Genomic DNA, 15,667 nt, shown 5'->3' with positions numbered 1-15,667 from the left:
GGTACTTCGGCGAGTTCTGTCCATGGACTCCCTCTGGTGGCTGTGAGTGGAGTTGCTGGTTCTGAGGTTCCTTCCACAGGTGACTTAGGTTATTCTTAGGCTGGCTTCTCTATTTAACTCCACTCAGATCGTTACTCCATGCCAGCTGTCAATGTTCCTGTACTGGTTCAGTTCGCTCTTGGATCTTTCTGGTGACCTGTCTCTTCCTGCAAGAAGCTAAATCCCGATTGTTATTTTCTGCTCATTGTTTCCTTGTCCAGCTTGCTTTCATGATTTTGTCTTGCTAGCTGGAAGCTCTGGGATGCAGAGTGGCACCTCCGCACCGTGAGTCGGTGCGGGGGTCTTTTTGCACACTCTGCGTGGTCTTTTGCAGTTTTTTGTGCTGACCGCAAAGATACCTTTCCTATCCTCTGTCTATTTAGTTAGTCTGGCCTCCCTTTGCTAAAACGTGTTTCATTTCTGTGTTTGTGACTTTCATCTTTACTCACAGTTAATATTTGTGGGGGGCTGCCTTTTCCTTTGGGGAAATTTCTCTGAGGCAAGGTAGGCTTTATTTTCTATCTCTAGGGCTAGCTAGTTCTTAGGCTGTGACAAGGCGTCTAGGCCATGTCAGGTACGCTCCACGGCTATTTCTAGTGTGTGTGATAGGATTAAGGATTGCGGTCAGCAGAGTTCCCACTTCCCAGAGCTTGTCCTGTATCGGTTTAACCATCAGGTCATTTCGGGTGCTCCTAACCACCAGGTAATAACAGTCTCAGAATATCATTTGTGTCTCTGACATAGGAGGGAAGCGTCTCCACCTGTGGATGCAGATAATATTCAATAAATTTACAGACTGGACCGCATAACCCCCCCATGCCAGAGACAATTGGGCGCCCAGCAGGATTCACCGGATCTTTGTGGACCTTGGGGAGAAGATAAAAAGTCGGGATCCCTGGAGTAGAGACTAACAATCCCCCCAGCACTTTTTTCGAGATGATACCCCTTTCATATGCAATCTCCAAGATGTTATTTAATTGGGTTTGAAATTTTTAGAGAGGACTTTGAGGTAGCTGTATATAAGTCTCCTTATTCCTCAGTTGTCTCATAGCCTCTTTTTCATATTTCTCAACTGGCCAGATCACCACCACCGCACCTTGAAAAAGAGCAGCGAAACGCGCGTCGGTAGCGGCAAGACACAGGTTCGGCATTACACTTTATGATGGGTGAGCAACTCCGGATAAATTTTGTCATACGCCATTATGTTGCCACTGAGCAATGAGCACTTGAGCTGGTACTGTGTCTTATAATAGGGGCACAGTGTGGATGCTTCCCACGGTAATTTTAGAGCACTAGGCACTTTATTTTATCAAATAGTACTTGGCCGACATATACCTGTGGCTGATCTGATCCCTCTTTTTGTATTTGTTTCATATTGATTTATATGTGATTGATTGATTTACTTAACTAATAAATTTATACATATCTTTTATGAATTTCTGTGGACTGAATACTCCTTATTCTCTCTTGGTTGCCAAAGTATATTACAGGTTGATACTGGAAAATGTCCCATCTAAGGTCAAACGGTGGTCCCTTCTATATAGCTTGACGCTTTGTGTGCGTTTTTCTGTACTGTATTTAATGTCAGGCTCAGGGTTGACCCCCTTTTTGCTGCTATTATGCCTTGATGGTGCCCTCCATTCTCTCTTTTTCAGTATCTACAATAAAAATTGCAGACATCTCCTTTCTTTGTAGGTGGGAAATCTTGCAAAACCGCCAGTGTATCAAATACTTATTTTCCCAGCTGTATATGCTGTTTTATATTTTGTTTTTTTTCACTGACCTTGTCACTTGAATAGGAAAGTTCTGCCTGCAAAATGGACTATAGTAGGATATGTCTGGTTGTCCACAAGTGAGAAAAAACTGACAGTACACAAGTGGCTAACACTGACGTGTGAGTAAATTTGAAGATCCGGGTATTTCATTTAGGTCACGTTCACACGTTCATTATTTGGTCAATATTCTACATTGATATTTCTAAGCCAAAAACCAGGAGTGGGTGATAAATACAGAATTGGTGATGTGTTTCTAGTATACTTTTCCTCTGATTGTTCAACTTCTGGTGTTGGCTTACAGAAACAGGTAAAATACTGACCAAACACTGAATGTTTGAATGTCGCCTAAATAGGAAGCTGCACATCTCTCACAATTCAAATGTCTCAATCACAAGATAACCCCACTAAAGGTACCGTCACACTGAGCGACGCTGCAGCGATACCGACAACGATGTTGATCGCTGCAGCGTCGCTGTTTGGTCACTGGAGAGCTGTCACACAGACAGCTCTCCAGCGACCAACGATCCCGAGGTCCCCGGTAACCAGGGTAAACATCGGGTTACTAAGCGCAGGGCCGCGCTTAGTAACCCGATGTTTACCCTCGTTACCAGCGTAATCGTTAAAAAAACAAACACTACATACTTACCTTCAGCTGTCTGTCCTCCGGCGCTGTGCTTTCCTCTGCACTGTCAGTGCCGGTCAGCCGTAAAGCAGAGCGGTGACGTCACCGCTGTGCTTTTCGTCTGGCTGGCGCTGACACAGGATGCAGGAGGAGTGCAGAGAAGAACAGCGCCGGGGACAGACAGCTGAAGGTAAGTATGTAGTATTTGTTTTTTTAACGTTTATGCTGGTAACCAGGGTAAACATCGGGTTACTAAGCGCGGCCCTGTCACACACGCCGATCCAGCGATGTCTGCGGGAGGTCCAGCGACGAAATAAAGTTCTGGACTTTCCTCAGCGACCAACGATCTCCCAGCAGGGGCCTGATCGTTGGTCGCTGTCACACATAACGATTTCCTTAACGATATCGTTGCTACGTCACAAAAAGCAACGATATCGTTAACGATATCGTTATGTGTGACGGTACCTTAAGACTTGTTGCTTAGCAGCATTTTTTGCTGTAGAGGGGATAATGAACACTAACTTAAAAATACATGAAAGATATGCAAACTACTCTGTTTTGTACTTGTAAGGTAATTGGTAAATGATGATTAGCCATGTGATTGTGAGTGTAGCACACTTAAGATATTCTAATTACTTCCAGATTGTCTATGTGTGTCGAAACGCAAAAGATTGCCTTGTGTCTTATTATCACTTCTACCGAAGATTTTCTTCATTTAATTTTAAATTGAATATTGGACAATTTATGGACCTCTTCACATCAGGGAGAGGTAATTATCAACTCCTGTTAAGTTTATTATAAGCATATTTAAGGTTTGTAAACAAATATATATGTATCCATGCACACAAAATGTAACCACACTGATCATTGGAATATGTTGTTAAGGCAGAAATAATTCGCTCACAAGTACGCTTTCAAGGGGACCGTCCACTGGATTTTAAAACTCGAACAAGTACTTCCTCAAATTGCTTCTGTTCCAGTTATTCTGGATCGTTTTTTCTTTTTCTTCTGCATCTATCCATTCTTATTCTATAATCCTCGAAATAAAGGTGCAAATTTTACTCTCAACCTGCTGGGTGTGTATTACGGAAGTTCAATGGACAAATTTGCTTTTTTGCCTCTGTTGCTGATTAATCAAAACACGGCCTCAGAAAAAGAGAGGTTCTGTGGTAAATGCAGAGTTGGTTATCTGAGAAGCACAGAAGAAAAATAAAAACTGTTCCAGAAGCAGTGGAGATGCAACAATTAGAGGAGCCGACAAAAAATAATCCCATGAAAAAATCAATGATGCAAAAATTATTAAATACAGTGCCTTGCGAAAGTATTCGGCCCCCTGGAACTTTTCAACCTTTTCCCACATATCATGCTTCAAACATAAAGATACCAAATGTAATTTTTTGGTAAAGAATCAACAACAAGTGAAACTCAATTGTGAAGTTGAATCAAATGTATTGGTTATTTTAAATTTTTGTGGAAATTCAAAAACTGAAAAGTGGGGCGTGCAATATTATTCGGCCCCTTTAACTTAATACTTTGTTGCCCCACCTTTTGCTGCGATTACAACTGCAAGTCGCTTGGGGCATGTCTCTATCAGTTTTGTACATTGACAGACTGAAATTCTTGCCCATTCTTCCTTGGCAAACAGCTCGAGTTCAGTGAGGTTTGATGGAGATTGTTTGTGAACAGCAGTTTTCAGCTCTTTCCACAGATTCTCAATTGGATTGAGGTCTGGACTTTGACTTGGCCATTCTAACACCTGGATAAGTTTATTTGTGAACCATTTCATTGTAGATTTTGCTTTATGTTTGGGATCATTGTCTTGTTCAAAGACAAATCTCCATCCCAGTCTCAGGTCTTTTGCAGACTCCAACAGGTTTTCTTTAAGAATGGTCCTGTAATTGGCTCCATCCATCTTCCCATCAATTTTAACCATCTTCCCTTTTCCTGCTGAAGAAAAGCAGGCCCAAACCATGATGCTGCCACCACCATGTTTGACAGTGGGGATGGTGTGTTCAGGGTGATGAGCTGTGTTGCCGTTAAGCCAAACATATTGTTTGGCATTGTGGCCAAAAAGCTCGATTTTGGTTTCATTTGATCAGAGCACCCTCTTCCACATGTTTGGTGTGTCTCCCAGGTGGCTTGTTGCAAACTTTAAACAACACTTTTTATGGATATCTTTGAGAAATGGCTTTCTTCTTGCCACTCTTCCATAAAGGCCAGATTTGTGCAGTGTATGACTGATTGTTGTCCTCTGGACAGACTGTCCCACCTCAGCTGTAGATCTCTGCAGTTCATCCAGAGTGATCATGGGCCTCTTGGCTGCATCTCTGATCAGTCTTCTCCTTGTTTCAGATGAAAGTTTTGAGGGACAGCCGGGTCTTGGTAAATTTTCAGTGGCATGATTCTCCTTCCATTTCAATAAGATTGCTTGCACAGTGCTCCTTGGGATGTTTAACCCCTTAGTGACAGAGTCAATTTGGTACTTAATGACTGAGCCAATTTTTGCAATTCTGACCACTGTCACTTTATGAGGTTATAACTCTGGAACGCTTCAACGGATCCTGCTGATTCTAAGTTTTTTTTTTCATGACATATTGTACTTCATGTTACTGGTAACATTTTTTCGATATTACTTGCGATTATTTATGAAAAAAACGGAAATATGGCGAAAATTTGTAAAATTTTGCAATTTTCAAACTTTGTATTTTTATGCCCTTAAATCAGAGAGATATGTCATGAAAAATAGTTAATAAATAACATTTGCCACATGTCTACTTTACATCAGCACAATTTTGGAAACAAAATTTTTTTTCGTTAGGGAGTTATAAGGGTTAAAAGTTGACCAGCAATTTCTCATTTTTACAACACCATTTTTTTTTAGGGACCACATCACATTTGAAGTCATTTTGAGGGGTCTATATGATAGAAAATAATGAAGTGTGACACCATTCTAAAAACTACACCCCTCAAGGTTCTCAAAACCACATTCAAGAAGTTTATTAACCCATTACATGCTTCACAGGAACTGAAACAATGTGGAAGGAAAAAATGAACATTTAACTTTTTTTTGCAAACATCTTAATTCAGAACCATTTTTTTTATTTTCACAAGTGTAAAAACAGAAATGTAACCATAAATTTTGTTATGCAATTTCTCCTGAATACGCCAATACCCCGTATGTGGGGGTAAACCACTTTTTGGGCGCATCGCAGAGCTCGGAAGGGAAGGAGCGCCGTTTGACTTTTTCAATGCAGAATTGGCTGGAATTGAGATCGGACGCCATGTCACGTTTAGAGAGCCCCTGATGTGCCTAAACAGTGGAAACTCCCCACAAGTGACACCATTTTGGAAACTAGACCCCTTAAGGAACTTATCTAGATGTGTGGTGAGCACTTTGAACCCCCAAGTGCTTCACAGAAGTTTATAACGTAGAGCCGTGAAAATAAAAAAATCGCTTTTGTTTACACAAAAATGATCTTTTCGCCCACAAATTCTTATTTTCACAAGGGTAACAGGAGAAATTAGACCACAAAAGTTGTTGTGCGATTTCTCCTGAATACGTCAATACCCCATATGTGAGGGTAAACCACTGTTTGGGCGCACCACAGAGCTTGGAAGTGAAGGAGCGCCGTTTTACTTTTTCAATGTAGAATTGGCTGGAATTGAGATTGGACGCCATGTCGCGTTTGGAGAGCCCCTGATGTGCCTTAACAGTGGAAACCCCCCACAAGTGACACCATTTTGGAAACTAGACCCCTTAAGGAACTTATCTAGATGTGTGGTGAGCACTTTGAACCCCCATGTGCTTCACAGAAGTTTATAACGTAGAGCCATGAAAAAAAAAATCGCATTTTTTCTACAAAAATGATCTTTTTGCCCACAAATTTTTATTTTCACAAGGGTAACAGGAGAAATTAGACCACTAAAGTTGTTGTGCAATTTCTCCTGAGTACGTCAATACCCAATATGTGGGGGTAAACCACTGTTTGGGCGCACCGCAGAGCTTGGAAGAGAAAGAGTGCCGTTTTACTTTTTCAATGTAGAATTGGCTGGAATTGAGATCGGACGCCATGTCGCGTTTGGAGAGCCCCTGATGTGCCTAAACAGTAGAAATAGTGACCCCGTTTTGGAAACTAGACCCCCCATGGAACTTATCTAGATGTGTGGTGAGAACTTTGAATGCCCAAGTGCTTCACAGAAGTTTAGAATGCAGAGTCGTGAAAATAAAAAATATTTTTTTTTTCCATAAAAAAGATATTGTAGCCCCCAAGTTTTTATTTTCACAAGGGTAACAGGAGAAATTGGACTGCAATAGTTGTTGTCCAATTTATCCCGAGTACGCTGATGCGCCATATGTGGGGGTAAACCACTGTTTGGGCGCACAGCAGAGCTCGGAAGGGAAGGAGCGCCTTTTTGGAATGCAGACTTTGATAGAATGGTCTGTGGGCATTATGTTGCGATTGCAGAGCCCTTGATGTACCTAACCAGTAGAAACCCTCCACAAGTGACCCTATTTTGGAAACTAGACCCCCCAAGGAACTTATCTAGATGTGTGGTAAGAATTTTGCATGCCCAAGTGCTTCACAGAAGTTTAGAATGCAGAGTCGTGAAAATAAAAAATATTTTTTTTTTCACAAAAAAGATATTGCAGCCCCCAAGTTTTTATTTTCACAAGGGTAACAGGAGAAATTGGACCACTAAAGTTGTTGTCCAATTTATCCTGAGTATGCTGATGCCCCATATGTGGGGGTAAACCACTGTTTGGGCGCACGGCAGAGCTCGGAAGGGAAGGAGCGCCGTTTTGGAATGCAGACTTAGAATGGTCTGTGGGCGTTATGTTGCGTTTGCAGAGCCCCTGATGTACCTAAACAGTAGTAACCCCCCACAAGTGACCCCGTTTTGGAAAATAGACCCCCAAGGAACTTATATAGATGTGTGGTGAGAACTTTGAATGCCCAAGTGCTTCACAGAAGTTTATAATGCAGAGTCATAAAAAAAATATATATATATTTTTCCACAAAAAGGATTTTGTAGCCCCCAAGTTTTTATTTTCACAAGGGTAACAAGAGAAATTGGACCCCAGAAGTTGTTGTCCAATTTATCCCGAGTATGCTGATGCTCCATATGTGGGGGTAACCCACTGTTTGGGCACACGGCAGAGCTCAGAAGGGAGGGAGCAGCATTTGAATTTTTGAGCGCAAAATTGGCTATCGTGTTTGGAGACCCCCTGATGTACCTAAACAGTGGAAACCCCCCAATTCTAGCTCCAACCCTAACCCCAACACACCCCTAACCCTAATCCCAACCTGATCCATCATCCTAATCACTAACCCTAACCATAATCACAACCCTTACCCCAAAACAACCCTAATGTCAACCCTAACCATAACCCTAATCAAAACCCTAAATCCAACACACCCCTAATCCTAATCTCAACCCTAACCTCAAACCTAACCCTAATCCCAATACACCCCTAATCACAACCCTAACCTTAACCCTAATCCCAAACCTAACCCTAATCCCAAGCGTAACCCTAATGCCAACTCTAACCCTAATACCAACCCTAATCGAAACCCTAACCCTAATCCCAACTCTAACCCTAACTTTAGCCCCAACCCTAGCCCTAACTTTAGCCCCAACCCTAACCCTAGCCCTAAGGCTACTTTCACACTTGCGTTGTTTGGCATCCGTCGCAATCCGTCGTTTTGGACAAGAAACGGATCCTGCAAATGTGCCCGCAGGATGCGTTTTTTGCCCATAGACTTGTATTGCCGACGGATCGTGACGGATGGCCACACGTCGCGTCCGTCGTGCACTGGATCAGTGTTTTGGCGGACCGTCAGCACAAAAAAAGTTCAATGTAACGTTTTTTTATACGTCGCACCCGCCATTTCTGACCACGCATGCGTGGCCGTAACTCCGCCCCCTCCTCCCCAGGACATAGATTGGGCAGCGGATGCATTGAAAAACTACATCCGCTGCCCACGTTGTGAACAATTTTCACAACGTGCGTCGGTATGTCGGGCCGATGCATTGCGACGGCCCCGTACCGACGTAAGTGTGAAAGAAGCCCAACCCTAAATTTAGCCCCAACCCTAACCCTAAATTTAGCCCCAACCCTAACCCTAAATTTAGCCCTAACCCTAACCCTAATCCTAGCCCTAACCCTACCCCTAACCCTACCCCTAACCCTAGCCCTAACCCTAGCCCTACCCCTAACCCTAGCCCTACCCCTAACCCTACCCCTAGCCCTAACCCTAACCCTACCCCTAACCCTACCCCTAACCCTAGCCCTAACCCTAACCCTACCCCTAACCCTACCCCTAACCCTAACCCTACCCCTAACCCTAACCCTAGCCCTAACCCTACCCCTAACCCTAATTTTAGCCCCAACTGCTCTTCTCCTGCAGGCCGGCAGATGGAGACAGATGGCGGGCGCACTGCACATGCGCCCGCCATTTTCTTTTCCCCGACGGCCAGGAGGAGCAGCAGGAGGACCCAGGGACACAGGTGAGTATGGCAGGGTCCCCGAATCCCCCTATTTCTCTGTCCTCTGATGTGCGATCACATCAGAGGACAGAGAATTACTTTGACTTTTCTTTTTCTTTTTTTGCGGTCGCCGGTAAACAGTTAATTACCGGTGATCGCAAAACAGGGGTCGGTAAAACCGACCCCGATCATGCTCTTTGGGGTCTCGGCTGCCCCCGGCAGCCGAGACCCCAAAGATTCTCACGGGGCCAGCCGGCGGGCGCACTGCGCATGCGCCCGCCATTTTGAAGATGGCGGCGCCCACCGGGAGACACGAGGAGCATCGGGGGAGATAGGTGAGTATTGGGGGGCTACCTGGGACCCCTTTTCTCTGTCCTGCGATGTGCGATCACATCGGAGGACAGAGAAATTAAAAAGAGATCGCGTTTTTTTTTTTTTTTTGCGATCGCCGGTAAACGGTTAATTACCGGCGATCGCATATGCGGAGTGGGTTAAAAAACCCCTGAATCATGTTCTCTGGGGTCTCGGCTACCCCCGGCAGCCGAGACCCTGGAGAAAATCCGACTCTGGGGGGCGCTATTTACTTTTTCCACAGCGCCGTTAATTAACGGCACTGTGGTTTAAGTACCGTTAGCGGCCGCCGTTAAAAGGCGTATCGGCGGTCGCTAAGGGGTTAAAGTTTTGGAAATCATTTTGTATCCAAATCCACCTTTAAACTTCTCCTCAACTGTATCATGGACCTGCCTGTTGTGTTCCTTGGTCTTCATGATGCTTTCTGTGCTTCAAACAGAACCCTGAGACTATCACAGAGCAGGTGCATTTATACGGAGACTTGATTACACACAGGTGGGTTATATTTATCATCATTAGGCATTTAGGACAACATTGGATCATTCAGAGATCCACAGTGAACTTGCTGCACTGAAAGTAAAAGGGCTAAATAATATTGCACGCCTCATTTTTCAGTTTTTGAATTTCCACAAAAATTTAAAATAACCAATAAATTTCGTTCAACATCACAATTGTGTTCCACTTGTTGTTGATTCTTCACCAAAAATTTACATTTGGTATCTTTATGTTTGAAGCATGATATGTGGTAAAAGGTTGAAAAGTTCCAGGGGGCAAGTTCCAAACTTTCGCAAGGCACTGTATATAATCTTTATTAAACAAATATGTAAGTAACAAACAAGAAATAAAAACAAGATAAAAAAGGGAATCTACTGCTAAAACTAGAAACTATTAAGCAAGACAATCAATAACTAGACCATGAAAACAAGGTCATATGGGGTAATTTGTGCAGTTTTCAATGTAAAAAATGAAACTGTATCTGGTTTAAAGATACAGCTAATATTATTACTGCACAATGTCTATACCCGGTGGAAAAATATTTGTCCGTTATTTCAGGCTACACATACCAGCTAACTCATTGATAGTCGTATCCATGTGTCAAGAGAAGTTATATTTGTTTAATAAAAATTAAATATATTTTGAGTAATTTTTACATCATTGACTTTTTCATGGGAGTATTTTTTGTTGGCTTTTTGGCATTTTCCTACTCCCATAGACTTATAGGACCTTTTTGGGCTACTAATTAGGAGGTACTTGGTCTAAATAAAAAATCCTCTTTAATCCCATCAGCTCTGAACCTGTTTTCCTGTCCAGACCAAAAATTACAATTCTGACAGCGCTAAATTATGAGGTAATAACTCTGGAATGCTTCAACATATTCCATTAATTCTAATACAAGTTGTACTTCATGTTAGTGGTAAATTTTGGTAAAAATGATTTGTGTTTATTTAAAAAATTGTGAAAAATTTCACAATTTTTTTTTAAAATGTAGCGGTTTTTAAACTTTGCATTTTTATGCCCTTAAAACAAATAGTTATACCAGATAAAATAGATCATACATAATATTTAACACATGTCTACTTTACATCAGCATCATTTTTGAAACATAATTTGTTGGTTAGGAAGTTAGAAGCATTAATGTTGTTAACCAGCAATTTTCCATTTTTCCAAAAAAAATTTCCAAAACCAATTTTTTTAGGGACCACATCACAACTAAAGTGACTTTGATGGCCTATATGACAAAAAATACCCAAAAGTGATACCATTTTAAAAACTAATCCCTCAAAGTGCTCAAAACCACATTTAAAAAGATCAGTAATCCTTTAGTTGCTTGACAGGAATGAAATGAAATGTGGAAGGAATAAATGAAAATTTTAGTCTTCACCCAAAAATGTTGACTTTGCTCCAAAGAAGAGGTAGCGGCAAGTTTAGGGAGCTGATAGTCCATTAAGGTATGTGGTCATGTGACCTGATTGTTCCAACCTGGGTTCTCCAAACGCTTCCATAAGTTCAGTGATGGGAAGTGGATCAAGCTTGTATTCCTCTGGTTGGAGCCATGATGCCTCGGCTGCTGTTATATAGAGTCTCTCTGTAGAAGGATAGAGGTTGCTTTTTTTTACCAACAGCTGTTCTTCAGGTCATTATCCACAGGTTTGGGGGGAGGAGGGAGAAGATCATCTCTCATTGTTCGAATGTTCAATTAACCTACATATTTAGTCCTAAAATGTTTGCAGAACAACAAGCTGTATGGACTGATGCAATAGGTAGTCGGCACGTATTCACCAAATTAACAAACATTAATTGTTCAATTGCGCTGTGTCCATCAAGGATAGCAGAACAAGAAGCTGCAGGGACTGATACCATGCAGTAGAAAGCCAAAAGTTTTTCTTTTTTTTTTAAGTATGATTTCTTCTGTCTGATTGTTGTGATGACATTTTCCTGGTGATGAATTGAAAGTGCATGAATTTGTCATCCTGCAAGACCTTAATTTTAACCAAAATGCTTTAGAATACAGGTATGGACATTTAGTGAAAGAAAACTGACTGCCAAAAGTTTTGCATATACTATTTATTGCTCACAACATAAAGAGTAATTCATTGTTTACAATGCCATAACTTGGTATTTTATACAATAACCTCTTGCTTTAATTACTGCACCACACCAACGAGGCATTGAAGCCACTAGGGTACTTAATACATCCTGAGTAGTGTTGAGCGATACCTTCCGATATCGGAAAGTATCGGTATCGGTTGGGATCGGCCGATATTCAAAAAATATCGGATATCGCCGATACCGATACCCAATCCCAATGCAAGTCAATGGGACCAAAATATCGGAATTAAAATAAACCCTTTCTTTCCTTGTAGGTTCATTCTACATCAAGGAAAACAACTAAGAATAATGTAGGATGTATTGTGGGAGGTGGCGGAGACATTAAAGGCAATGAGGTTTAGCCCAATCAAATAGAATAGCATGTTTTTTTTTTTTTAAAGACGTTCGGAGTGAAAAAGATATTGAGTATGTAAATTTTTTTTTATTTTGTCAGATATTGATGTTTCACTATTCCACGCCCTTCCCCTTCTTTTTTTTCTTACTTTTCCCACACTTTCATCTTCATCATCATCAGCATCTTTGACATCAACTTCTTCTTCACCTTATTCATCTTCTTCTTCATCTTCTACCTATTTTTTTTTTTATTACATTCTTCATATTCATTTTATTCAACTATTATTATTCTTCCTATTCTACATATTCTTTTTATTCCACTGTTATTATTCTTCCTATTCTACTTCTTCATCATATTCTCATTTGTGACAGGCATTCTCGTAGTTGTTATCTATAAAAGTTGGAAGATTACACCTTCCATTCTGCCAGTCACAAAAGTTACATTTGTCAGCGTTCAGTTTGGCCTGCAGCATCAGGCTTTATCCAGGGGCACCACGAGGAGGAACGGACTCACCCCCATACACTGCTTAGTCTTCTTCTGCATATAATTTAGATAATATCTTTTGCTCTGATATTAAGTCTTATGCTTAATGTTCTTCTGCTCTTTGTTCTGCAGCCTCTTGTTCTTCTGCTTCTCGGTCTTCCATGTCGTCGTCTCCAGGGTCGTCGTCTCCAGTGTCGTCATCTCCGCCGTCGTCGTCTCAGCCGTCGTCGTCTCCGCCGTCGTCATTGGGGTGGTCTTCCGGGTCGTCGTCGTCGTCATCGGGGTGGTCTTCCGGGTCGTCGTCATCGGGGTGGTCTTCCGGGTCGTCGACTTTAGGGTCTTAAACTTGGAAATGTAGCAGAAGGTACAAGAAGGCTGAGAAAATGCCAAGAACCAGCTGATGGAACTGGAACTCGGATGGCTACCCGAAGGTTCAAGAGCCTATGGAACTACCGAGGACCAGCTGACGTTACTGGAACCCGGTTACTAAGCAGGAGGTACCCGTGCTAAAAAGCACTACCAAGGACCGCCTGGCGTTGGCGGAACTCGGATACCCAGAAGGAGGCACCTAAGCCAAAGGCTCTGCCCGGAACCAGCTGACGTTACTGGAACCAGGATGGGGAGCAGAAGGTACAAGAGCAAAAGACACTGCCGAGAACCAGCTGACGGTGCTGGAACCAGGTGGTGGACCCGAAGGCCCACAGGAGAGGAGAGAACAGCTAGGTCGCGAGGCAGCCGCAGTTACCGAACCCCAACAGTCCTACAGGGGGAGCTGGGCCTACTGGCACTACAGAACCAGCCTTGACTACCAGTTCACGCAGCCCACATAGGAAGCTCCTAAACTGGAGGCACCCTGGAGTTGGCTAACCCGACTGCAACACGACGGGGCAAACATAGGCGTCTCAGCGAGTTTGACACACCCCGGAAACAGCTGACGGTGCTGAAACCAGGTTTGGCACGAGGGAGTACCTGTGACAAAAACACTGCCGAGAACCAGCTGGCGGTGCTGGAACCCAGATGCGTTGCCCCAGTGTGCAAGAGCCAATGGCACGACCGAGGACCAGCTGGCGGTGCTGGAACCCGGTTACTAAGCTGTAGGTGCCCGCGCTTAAAAGCACTACCAAGGACCGCCTGACGTTGGCGGAACTCGGATACCCAGGAGGAGGCACCTAAGCCAAAGGCTCGGCCCGGAACCAGCTGACGGTGCTGGAACCAGGTGGTGGACCCCAAGGCCCACAGGAGAGGAGAGAACAGCTAGGCCGCGAGGCAGCCGCAGTTACCGAACCCCAACAGTCCTACAGGGGGAGCTGGGCCTACTGGCACTACAGAACCAGCCTTGACTACCAGTTCACGCAGCCCACATAGGAAGCTCCTAAACTGGAGGCACCCTGGAGTTGGCTAACCCGACTGCAACACGACGGGGCAAACATAGGCGTCTCAGCGAGTTTGACACAACCCGGAAACAGCTGACGGTGCTGAAACCAGGTTTGGCACGAGGGAGTACCTGTGACAAAAACACTGCCGAGAACCAGCTGGCGGTGCTGGAACCCAGATGCGTTGCCCCAGTGTGCAAGAGCCAATGGCACGACCGAGGACCAGCTGACGGTGCTGGAACCCGGTTACTAAGCTGTAGGTGCCCGCGCTTAAAAGCACTACCAAGGACCGCCTGACGTTGGCGGAACTCGGATACCCAGGAGGAGGCACCTAAGCCAAAGGCTCGGCCCGGAACCAGCTGACGGTGCTGGAACCAGGTGGTGGAACCCAAGGCCCACAGGAGAGGAGAGAACAGCTAGGCCGCGAGGCAGCCGCAGTTACCGAACCCCAACAGTCCTACAGGGGGAGCTGGGCCTACTGGCACTACAGAACCAGCCTTGACTACCAGTTCACGCAGCCCACATAGGAAGCTCCTAAACTGGAGGCACCCTGGAGTTGGCTAACCCGACTGCAACACGACGGGGCAAACATAGGCGTCTCAGCGAGTTTGACACAACCCGGAAACAGCTGACGGTGCTGAAACCAGGTTTGGCACGAGGGAGTACCTGTGACAAAAACACTGCCGAGAACCAGCTGGCGGTGCTGGAACCCAGATGCGTTGCCCCAGTGTGCAAGAGCCAATGGCACGACCGAGGACCAGCTGACGGTGCTGGAACCCGGTTACTAAGCTGTAGGTGCCCGCGCTTAAAAGCACTACCAAGGACCGCCTGACGTTGGCGGAACTCGGATACCCAGGAGGAGGCACCTAAGCCAAAGGCTCGGCCCGGAACCAGCTGACGGTGCTGGAACCAGGTGGTGGAACCCAAGGCCCACAGGAGAGGAGAGAACAGCTAGGCCGCGAGGCAGCCGCAGTTACCGAACCCCAACAGTCCTACAGGGGGAGCTGGGCCTACTGGCACTACAGAACCAGCCTTGACTACCAGTTCACGCAGCCCACATAGGAAGCTCCTAAACTGGAGGCACCCTGGAGTTGGCTAACCCGACCGCACCACGACGGGGCAAGCATAGGCGTCTCAGTGAGCTTGACACAACCCGGAAACAGGTGACGGTGCTGAAACCAGGCTTGGCACGAGGGAGTACCTGTGACAAGAACACTGCCGAGAACCAGCTGGCGGTGCTGGAACCCAGATGCGTTGCCTATTAAAGATTGTCTTCCAAGAGCCCCAACTAGCGGTGTTGGAGCTAAGGGTAAGCAGGGGGAGCAGAGTGTAGGCCGAAGCCTGCACTGGAGGCAGCTTTGTGTCTGCGTTGCGTTTGCAGGACACTTTGCCGGCTACACAGTGGGGGAACAGCTGGCGTTGCTGAACCCCACTAACACAATGGCGTGTGTTTTTCTCTGTGCAGCTAGCACTTGCGGTCAAAAACTAGCGATGTTAGAGCCCGTGTTGAAGCAGGAGGAGGAGGAGAGGAGCAGAGTGTAGGCCGAAGCCTATTTGAACCAATTTCAAAGGAAACCTTTAACCCCCCTCA

General features: G+C 44.7%; 1 protein-coding gene across 1 annotated transcript in view; it reads left to right on the top strand.

Moving 5' to 3' along the window:
• Positions 1–15,667, top strand: part of LOC138637468 (amine sulfotransferase-like) — a 190,980-nt gene that overhangs the window by 42,146 nt on the left and 133,167 nt on the right. The window contains exon 4 of the mRNA XM_069726181.1: positions 3,079–3,205. Coding sequence (XP_069582282.1) covers positions 3,079–3,205 — 127 coding nt within the window. The remainder of the gene's footprint in view (positions 1–3,078; positions 3,206–15,667) is intronic.

The sequence above is a fragment of the Ranitomeya imitator genome, chromosome 5, assembly GCF_032444005.1.
Source record: "Ranitomeya imitator isolate aRanImi1 chromosome 5, aRanImi1.pri, whole genome shotgun sequence".
NCBI lineage: Eukaryota > Metazoa > Chordata > Amphibia > Anura > Dendrobatidae > Ranitomeya > Ranitomeya imitator.
Note: the sequence above shows the minus strand (reverse complement) of the source record. Positions and strands in the feature narration are given on the sequence as shown.